Source organism: Lasioglossum baleicum, chromosome 15 (genome assembly GCF_051020765.1).
Source record: "Lasioglossum baleicum chromosome 15, iyLasBale1, whole genome shotgun sequence".
In the NCBI taxonomy this organism is placed as follows: Eukaryota; Metazoa; Arthropoda; class Insecta; order Hymenoptera; family Halictidae; genus Lasioglossum; species Lasioglossum baleicum.
Genome location: NC_134943.1, coordinates 12,009,305 through 12,019,183, shown reverse-complemented (window position 1 = coordinate 12,019,183; position 9,879 = coordinate 12,009,305). Strand labels below are relative to the sequence as shown.

At 44.6% G+C, this 9,879-nt stretch overlaps 1 protein-coding gene across 2 annotated transcripts; it reads right to left on the bottom strand.

Annotated features, from left to right (window-relative positions):
• Window positions 1-65: 65 nt before the first annotated feature.
• LOC143216594 (uncharacterized) lies at window positions 66-9,603 on the bottom strand. Of its 2 annotated transcripts, none has more exons than XM_076439801.1 (5): window positions 6,243-9,596; window positions 4,525-4,727; window positions 4,092-4,439; window positions 3,206-3,286; window positions 66-2,717 (listed from the first exon to the last, which is right to left on the bottom strand). In XM_076439801.1, exons 1-5 carry the CDS (start codon window positions 7,882-7,884, stop codon window positions 2,517-2,519), a joined length of 2,475 nt encoding a protein of 824 aa, XP_076295916.1. In that variant the 5' UTR covers window positions 7,885-9,596; the 3' UTR covers window positions 66-2,516. The 2 variants fall into 2 exon arrangements, 1 of the variants encoding a protein (XP_076295916.1); XR_013010591.1 differs by having other exon boundaries at window positions 2,649-2,717; window positions 3,206-3,558; window positions 6,243-9,603.
• Window positions 9,604-9,879: the final 276 nt, after the last annotated feature.

Genomic DNA, 9,879 nt, shown 5'->3' with positions numbered 1-9,879 from the left:
GTGTAACTCCATTCCTCTTTTCTACGAGCTACTCGCGTGAAAAATGGTGGAATGTAATTCCCGGGTTTCCAATGTCTTAAACGTTTATTCGTAAATAAAGTTTATAATATTATTATTATTATATTATTATTATTATAGTAATAATAACAAGTTTCTGGTAATCGACTGGTCACCCATCTTTCGTTCATTCGTTCACGTGAACTCCTAACGCGCGATAAAGTTGCAAAGACATTTTTATAGACATTTAAGCGATTTGCCTCTTCCATTTACCTTGTGGTCTTTCGAATGGTCTTCCTACGGAAGAGAGGAGTATGTTTGCTGCTTGAGTAGCAACGAGTGTGCGCCGTGTTATTGTTTTTTATTTTCTCTTTTAATTTTTGCTTCACTGCGCACGTATAGGGAATCGCTATCGTATCTGATAACATTTAAATAGTTAACACAGTTCATTCTTACAAAGGCACAAGTTTCTTTCCTGTTTTCGCGGCGGGAAAACTTATTCTGTCGACGCTCCAGCTCTATCCACGAACATACGTCTCTTTCTATCCGCAACAGCGTTCTCCAATTTCAGTCGGTAACAAACGCTAAGTCGCTACGGCGAAGGAAAAATTTGAGCTTCTCGAACAATAGCGTTTCAGGACGGCCCAAACGAGAAGCTAGCATTTTTCGCACTTTCATCGAATCATAATAATTTTTTCTTTCTTTTAGCAAAGTTGGCGAAGCTTGCAAGAGCCTTCCGATCATTTTGTATATACATAGTAGAACGTACGCGCTATACAAGTAATAATCGTTATTGGACCACTCTGTACACTATACTGCTATTTCGAGCAATCCTTCCTACTTATTTTTAACCGTAGATTGGAAAATGCTGTCTGAACGATGACGCTCCAATTACATAAACTAGTATATACCATGAAAATACACATCTGTTACGTATGCCTTTCGAATAAAACTGGAGGGTTCGTCAAAAAATAGAATCACGCGATCGCTACCGAAACGTTCGTGCGAGAGACGAGCGATATCTTGCTCGAACAAGAAACGAGTCATAAAGTTATTTTATCAATTGTCCAATTATAATTCATATTTTTCAAACGAAACGATTTATTTTGTTTTGATTACGAACAACATATTCGCTCGTCTCTGTGAAACAGAGCTTACGAACCGGAAGCTAATCATTGCAAGACATTCACTCGTATAGTCGTGTCTGCGCGAAGCTTCGCCATGCGGAAATATAAAAAGAAGTTAGAGAAGGAAATGAAATAGGGAGCACGGACAGCGACACGATCTACAAAATATACAAAACACGAAGTTCGGTGGGTATTATTGTCGGTAGACAATACGTCGGGCTACGTCAGAGAAACCATAGGACTCGTTTCTGGCCCGCAATCATTTGGCAAGAGCAGCTGCGAAGTCCCATGGTACTTCCTTCTTTGTCGTCGAGACATTTCTTCCTCCTTGGTTCGACCGTTCAACATATTTTTAGGCTCGCGGAAATAAATTAAACCGGTGCTATAAGTTGTCAGACGTTCCTCGGCGAGTTCAACGAAACGTTATCGAACGTTAGACCGCGGACCTTGTACAACTGTTTAAAATTAAGGTAGGAAGTACATGACGTCAACGACTATCTTTATTAGCGAGTCGCGAAGGTTTAGAAACAGCTGGCGAACATAAAATTTGAAAAGAAAAAAAGACCCTGAGAATATATCTTTTAAACGTAAACAGCTGAGAATTCTGAGGAGTGTTTCTTCCTTTTCGAGAGATAAATCTGATTTTCGTTAAGATACTCGTTCGGCCCCGATTCAGTGCTAATTGATTGTTCGTGTGCAAGACTGTTCGCCTGAACAATCGAAAATTGTGTGCGCATAAGCCTGGGGACGAGCGAGCTTTGAGTTCGTCTGAGGTACAAGGAAGCTCAGTCACCTGTAGCCTATTGTAATCGACAACTGGCTGTCAATTGTCGTTCGTTAAGCCGACAGAACGCATTTCGAACGATAAGTAAAATGCTCCAGAGCTAGTTTCGTACCGGGCATGAAGAAATATTTTGATCGGGTGCGCTTGCAGCGGAGTTACAAGAGTTGAGGAAGTGTTTTAGGCTGCTTGCACACCGGTCCACGGGTAGAAATTTATAATAGCCTTACAATCAGTTCGTAATTTCTTTTTTGTATCGCATAGGAATTTTACTAAATTCGGCAATAAATTAGTAGTTGAACCATTATAAATCTATCAGTTTACAAGTGCCCTGGTGTGCACGCAGCCTTAGCCTAATCGCGCGATTAGCGCAAAATTTGAACCAGCTCACCGAGTCCTTGCGCGTACGCGACTCCGAAGAAAAGAATCGCCGAAACAGTGATTGAAATTCAAGTAGCGATTTCAATATACCATTTTCTATGGTGTGTAGCGTTTAATCTGTACTTATCGGTGGGCCAGTCCATCGAAGGTGCGGACGATTACGTTTTAAGGCCGATAAATGTCTTTAACAACACTGGTTCTCGTTGTCGCGGTTACTCGATTTAGGTCGCCTACAAGTCGACGTCTTCTTGCTTGGCTTTAGGAGCAATCTTCTCTGCGCTGTCCGATTCCTTGACGGGACTGTGCACTTCGGCAACTTCTACAGGCGGCGGTACAGCTGCATTGATGGATCGATCCTCTTCAGCGAATGCGAAGCCGATTGTTGCGCCGATCTTCTGGCTTGCTTGTCTGAACGAGTCTGATAGCATCACCTGGTGACACGAGACAGTGATAAAATATGTTCAACATGATTGTACAAGTTGTTAACCCTTGCAGAATTTGTTAGTACCAAGAACTAACAGCGATTTTCATGTTACGTCTGTTTAGTACATCTTGTTGTTCTATTCGTTAAAGTATCGTTAAGATTTCGTGAATTCCGAGAGATCTAAGAACTGGGCAAATCGCGCAAGAGTTAATATTAACGCTTTACCTACCGGCAATTTTTTAATAGCATTTTAATAATGAAAGATCAACAGTTGAGAACTTCTCAATAAATTCTTTAAAAGCGACAGCAAAATCGCTTGTAATTTAACAAATTTTTAGAATCAATATAGTGTAATACGTTACTTCTGGAATTATTATTTAAAAGAAAATCGTTCAGTTTCTTTTACATATAGTTCAGAAATTAAAATGTCTATTAATAGGCTTCCGATAGATAATGTGTTAATTAGTACTGTCAAGGATATGTTGATTCGCGTACCTGAACCACGTTGATGCACATGGACGTCAGAGCCAGCCCGAACACCAGGTATATTATCGAACACATCATGTATATGGGATGCTAGATCAACGAACCAATCAATCTGTTAATTTCACCGGGTCATTTCAGCCGTAGAGCAGATTTTTTTTGTTTTTTTGTTTTCTCTTAATTTTCAGTAAAAGTGATACACGTGCAACTGTGCCGAGTGAGACATATGCGGAAAGCACACGGTACGAAATAGTGTGTGACGGTGATATAGACGTTTTGAGTGGGGTAGGGTGGGTCTGATTGTTTGTTTTTTTTTTAATATATTTGTTTGTTGATGAACGTTTTGGTACTTCAAAGCTTACCGTCTGAACGCCACCGTGAAAAAAGAAGCAAGAGACACAAGTTAATTGTAACATCGACAAGAATGCTCTCGGGGATTTTTCTGCTCCGATCGAACTCAAAGAAAACGCTAATCGCAAATCAAAGTGGGGGATCCGATGAATGGTACAGCTGGTCGCGAAAAACGTCTTTCACCATTTCAAAAAAACAAAAAAATTCAATAAAGTTCTTTTGGGAAAACTTCTTAAGAATTCTTGGATTATCAATAACAATTCTTGGAGTTCCTGTAATTCTCAAATTGCGAAGCACTAAACTATTCGATGCGCTGGATCAAATTGTTATAAAAGCGAAGCCTTCCAGGTAGCAGCAATGGCGGACGCTTTCGCAACAAACTGTACGAGACCCGTTCAAAATAAAGTTCGTTCGATTCGTTCGGCCGATACGATCGTAAATGACCTAACCCAGCAGGATCTACGGTAGCCAATCGATCGCATATTCAAGACACGTGATTAGGAAATAAATGAAAATTGAAAGTACAGCGACTGGAAAGACTGCTCACCTTTGGCACGTAATCGCCGAAGCCGATTGTGCTCATGGAGATGAAGACGAAGTAGAAGCTCTCGAAGAAGCCCCAGCCCTCCGACAGACAGAACAAGGTGGCGCCGACGAAAATGTAGCCTAAGAGGATGAAGATGGCTACCGAAATCGGGAGATTGAATTCGTCATCGATAGCGAAGGTGGACATGGCAGGCGTGCCCGGCGTGTCCGGCGCGTTTGCGTCCAGATTCAAGACTGTTTGCGACTGTTGTGTTTGCTTTTGCATCTCTTCGATGTCTTCGGGGTTTATTTGCGACGGCCTCTTGAACGTCGCGAGGTCGTACACGAAGTGGACGCCTTTCATCACTTCCTGTAAAACACAGATTCAAGTATTACATGAACGCCATACCTATCAGAAGCCTGTTCAGAGACATTTTCATTTCGTCGAGACTCACCTGGACAGGTACAGTCCGCCGAACTGTCCGGCAGCTTCCTGTGTAGTACAGTCTCCTGACGAACGCCCACAGGAACTTTATACCCCTGGTGAACAGTTTACCGAAGTCAGCCAGGATGATCAGAAACATCGGAATTCCGAAGATGGCGTACACGATAGTGATGGCTCTTCCGGTGTTCGTGCTGGGCGAAATGTGACCGTATCCTGCAACAAACACCAGAGAATTCTCTGATCTAGTTATTCGAAATACCAGAAAATCCGGAGAACTTCGTTTCAACAGGTCCGAACGCGTTACACCTGAATCAAACCAAAAATATATGCCTCGGTCTAACTTTAGCAATTTTCGCAATGCAATTTGGGCGTTGTTGGCTCGTGAATCGTTCGCGTCCTATTTATTGAAAGAAATCAATTAAATCGGCTCAGACACGCGGATGATTCTAATTAGAATGTTTAATCGAATGGTATTACACTCCGCTAATTAATCGCTGCGAGTCTTTGATCCATCCCCCATTTTCCACGTTCGCACGACTTCGCGCAGGGAACAATTCATTCTACGATATTTCAATGTCCTCTTCAATCGATTGCGGAATGTTTTATAACATTGTTTTGTAACACTCTTTGGATCTCGCCCGTTCATGTCGCACGTATATTTCGTGACTAGACTGCGAATTTTTATGCAAAATAAAAATTGTCTGCATCAATTGCAAGGTATTCGTATCAATTTTAATGGGTTGGAAATAATGCAATGTTTGTCTTATGCAAGCCCCGCTAAAATTATCCCAAATCTTGACTGTTCAAATATTCCATCCACGAGTTTTCATCATAAACGAACAAAATCCACAGTCTATTCATGAAATGCATCGTCTCGTTTGTTTATTGTAGTATTATTTTACTATATTTGGAGTTCCGTTTGTTGTTGCGAAAACTCTTATTTTCCGAATTAACGGCGCAGCTTTTATCTCTCGAAGACACAAACGTTCGAGGTGAATGGGCCTGTATCGGGAAAAGCAAACACAATCGAGAGGAAAAGCAAACGGTGCGCGACGATTCCTTCTCCCCCTTTTTCTGAATAAGTTATAGGCTTCGTCGCGACGTTTTCGAATGCAGTGGCAGAGTACAATGGGGTTCACGGTATAACGGAAGTTCCGATATCCGGTATTCAGCTGATTTTCCCTCGCGTACTACAACGCGTGCGCATTCAATTTCGACAACGGTACCGCACACTGGTACCAAGCCTGTGTTCTCCTCCCTTTAGTAGAAAATCAATAACAGACTCGTAAACGGTTTTTACGGTGAACATATCGCTCGGCCGTATCTGCCCCGGTCCCCTAAAAGCTGGATACTCTTTATCTAGCAGAGAAACTCTCGGGTGCCGTTCAGTTCGATGCTGGAAAACTTTCTACTCCGAGGAAATGAAAATGGTACCGCTTCTGTCGCGAGCATTGGATTGCAGATCGTTCTCGTAAACTATTTTATAGAGTCCATCGATAGAAATGCAGCAGCAGAATCAGTAAATAAAAGGGTATTTTCTTATTGTTCGGTAAAAATCATGTTTTTCTCAAGCTCGTCGTCAACAGCTGCTACTACTCGGTGTTTACATTAAAGAGTCGATGAAAATATTAGTCGATCGGCATTGAATAAATATTTTCGAAAAGCATTCGAGAAATCAGCGAGTGCAAAATCCCGATTCAACCAGCACCGAATCGTTCAATTCCTCACCGATAGTGGTGATCACTGTCAGACAGTACACGACGGCGTTCAGGAAGGTCCAGCTCTTCTGTCCGCTGTAACTTTGCACGCCGGCTTCGTGGGCAGCGTGCAGCTGCTCCTCGAACTCCATCAGCTTCTTCCTCGCCATGCTCTTCCAGTCGTCCTCCCTCATGTTGTGGCTGAAGCTCCACAAACTATCCAGAAAGTCTCTTTTCACCCTCTTCACTCCGCACTTGTAGAAAGCCTCGAACGCGCCCTCGGTGAATCGGAAGACGAAGGCGCCCAGACCGCAGTAGATGATCACGAGGAGCAATTGGGACAAGCAGCGGCTCCTCAGATCTCTCATGATCCGAGTCTCGGTCGGGTTTTGTTCGACGAACGCCTTGAACTCGGACACAACGTCTCTGAGAGCCCTGATGAAGTCCATGAAGGTCACCTTCGCCGGTGGCTCTTCTTCCAGTTCCGCTTCCGGTTCGTCAGAGATTGGTTCCGGTGTCAGTAGAGGCTGAAGGTCCTCGGATTTGGTGTCCTCCGTTTTCTCTACTTTCTTCCTCCTGCCGAAGAACGGCACCCACGAGAACCAGGACTTCCTCTCTTCAGGTACTACCATCTTCTCCAACGACTCCTCTATCCTCTGCTGCTCGATCTCGGTCAAAGGGACGCTGAACTTCCTGCGTCTCAGCATCGTCTCCTCAGCGTCCTCGAACACGTCCGGCGTGTCCGGGTCAAGGATGCTCTGTTCTCTCCTCAGGTACTCCCTCTGAGCCTTGGCGAAGTCCTCGATCAAGGAATCGTTGCTCAGAGGTATAATCTGCTTCTTCAAGTCCGTCGCGGACCTCTTCATCACCACCTCCTTCGTCTGCACAGGGAACGTCTCGCTTTTTTTCATCTTCGAATCCTCGTCTGTGTCGTCGGTCTGGCTGTACCTCCTGGAGCGCCTCTTCTCAGGTTTCGGCTGATCCTCCGCCTCCTCGGCCTTCTGTTTACTCGACCTCTTTTCCCTGGGTGGTTTCTCCACCGCGTCCTTCTTCTCGGACTGCTCGCCGACGACTCTCCTGCCGCTCGGTTTCTTCGCTCTGACCTTACCCCCTTCCGGCGACTTGGTCCTCCTCGAGTGCTTCTCCAGCTGGTCATCCATGTCGCTGGAGTCGGAGCTGTGCCCATGTCGATCCGCCCGCTCTCTGGACTTTTTCTTCAGCCTTCTTTCAACCTTCCTGGGCTCGGCAGGCTGGTCCATGTCGGCGTCAACTTCTTTCGTCTTCGGCAAATCGTCTTGATGCTTCTCTGACACCGGTACAGCCTCGCTCGTTGCGGCTTCCTCCTTCGTTACCGACCGAGCCTCTTCGCCGACACTCTCGCGCGCTTGCGGCCTCGCAGGACTCTTCTCCTTCTCCACGTCCTTCAGCTTCTGTAGCTCCTCCTTCTCCTCCTCCTTCTTCTTGTCTTCCTCCCGCTGTTCATCCTGTTTTATCAACTTCTCCTTCTCTTCTTGCTCGGCGTCGTCCGCCATCTTCTCCATTCTGGCGCGTCTAGCGTCCCCTTCATCGTCCGAGGTCTCCACCAGCTGGTTCCTCGTCGACGGTTCCGGCGTTTTTTCCCGCCTCTTCGCAGCCGCCTTCCGGCGTCTGTGCACCGTGTAACTGTCCTCCATCGGAGGCCGCGGATACAACCTCGGCAATCCTACCGACGATCCTTCTCGAACTGACTCACGCGACGTCGACGACCACGGTTGGGGAACGACGACGAGATCTCGTCTGTTCCTGGCCCCGGTGCAGACAAGCACCGAGACAGAAATAAAACAGAGGCTGCTCCCACCACCCGCTCGCGGCACCCGGCTTGCTCGCTACCAGCGGGACCAGACGGGCTTTGCCGCAGCGGGTATCGAGCGAATCGCGCGCGCATACAGCGCGCCAACGACGCTTCGGCGTCGTGACGCCGCGCCACGTCGCGCCTGCAACTACCGCAACACCGTACGCGCCGCGGTAGTCCGTGACCGAACCCCCTATAGTCGCCGACTACTGTACCGTGAATCTCTCCACTTATCCGAATCATCGTCGGCCTTATACCCAATTTATCAAACTGCTCGCCGAGCTCCGAATATGCCAACTGACTGCTAGCTTATCCTAACTACCGATTACCCGAACTCGAAACCAGACTGCGGCTGTTATGCAGAGACATTCGAAAAATACATTTCTATGTGGCTTTGATTTCTCACAATTTTTGCTTTACACACAGATCCGCATAGAATATAAAGAATTTCATTTTCCCCTTCGTAAGTTCGTCCTGAAGAGATTAACAAAAATCTTATTTGATATAATGTCGCACAAAGAAATGAAATATGTATTCTGTAGAAGGTCGTGTTGACCCGAGAACAGTGTGGGAGTTAATCATAATGGACTATTTTTTCGTTAGTGGACGTCGTTGGGATATTTTCAGTCTTCGAGATAGAGAGAAGCGTTTCTTCTTGAAGTTACTTCGAAAATTCGGCCGCCTCGTGCTTAACAATTCAATATACGTGGCCAATAATCGATCATATCCGCAATCCTTCGCTCGCTTATCTTTTCATCTCTGCAGAGCACGGCAGCGACCGTCATAATAACTGTCCACTCCGCCTCAATATCCCCAGGCTTACAGTATACATATATGAGGCACCCAAGTATCGTGGACAGTTATTGTGAGCGTCGGCTTGCCTTAGGTCTTCTCTTTCCACGAAAACAGGCCATAGTTGTTTGCTGTCCTTGCGAAAGAAAAGAGTCGGAGTATAATTGTTATTCTGCAAGTGTCACGCACGTGTCCCTTTATTATTAGAATCTCGTTTTTATCACGCGATAATTTGATGGGCCATAAAAGAAAAGGGATTTATCCGATACCTTGGCGATGATAAGTTTGACCACTTTGTGGGACATTACTCTGTTCGTACAGGATCCCTTTGGTTAAAGAGCGGAAAAAAAGTTCCTAACTTTTCCGGCAACCCGATGCATTATTCATGTAATATTGCGTAACGGAGAGGTACACTCGGGCCATTTCAAAAGCTGACCCAAAAAGGAAGTTTAAAATCAATACTAAGACTACGGACAGGGCACACAAGTAATATAACAACTAAGGTAAACTGTACCATGATTGGCACCGTAAGTCAAAATCGTGGTAAAAATCTTTTTTTAAATTGTTTAAACAAGCTTAACTTGCTATTATCATAATCTAATAGACGTTTTTCAGCAAAATCAAACAGTTTTACGAGTTATAAATCTTTTATTATAAAATATATTCAGCGAATAACAATCGTAAAGGCAAACAGTACAGTCATCGGCACAGTAACAAGTAAACGTTAAACAGACTATTTGTTTTATAATTAAACATACACGCGTTTATTACATCTGTAGTACATAAGAGTTACATGGAGGGCTAAATTATTCAAACTTGGCCGTTACTTTTTAAACCAATGGCCATACAAGGTGCTAGGTAACGGCCAAGTTTGAATAATTTAGCCTTCCATGTAACTCTTTAAAAATTAAATAGCGTTCTGCTCAAGTAATTTTTACAAACGGTTTTTTTCAGTATTGCAAGAGGTATTTGTAAGCTAACGAACTCGGCCGTATTTTGTTTGATCTCACAACTTTTTACGGCCATAGGAACTTGGCTCCTGTTT

Excerpts from the sequence above, each read along its gene's own strand:
- LOC143216594 (XM_076439801.1), bottom strand. The coding sequence starts at position 7,884 with ATGGAGGACAGTTACACGGTGCACAGACGCCGGAAGGCGGCTGCGAAG. Across the intron at positions 3,287-4,091 it reads TCGGCGATTACGTGCCAAAG|CATCCCATATACATGATGTG; the intron begins GTGAGCAGTCTT and ends TCGTTGATCTAG. Across the intron at positions 2,718-3,205 it reads TGTGCATCAACGTGGTTCAG|GTGATGCTATCAGACTCGTT; the intron begins GTACGCGAATCA and ends TCGTGTCACCAG.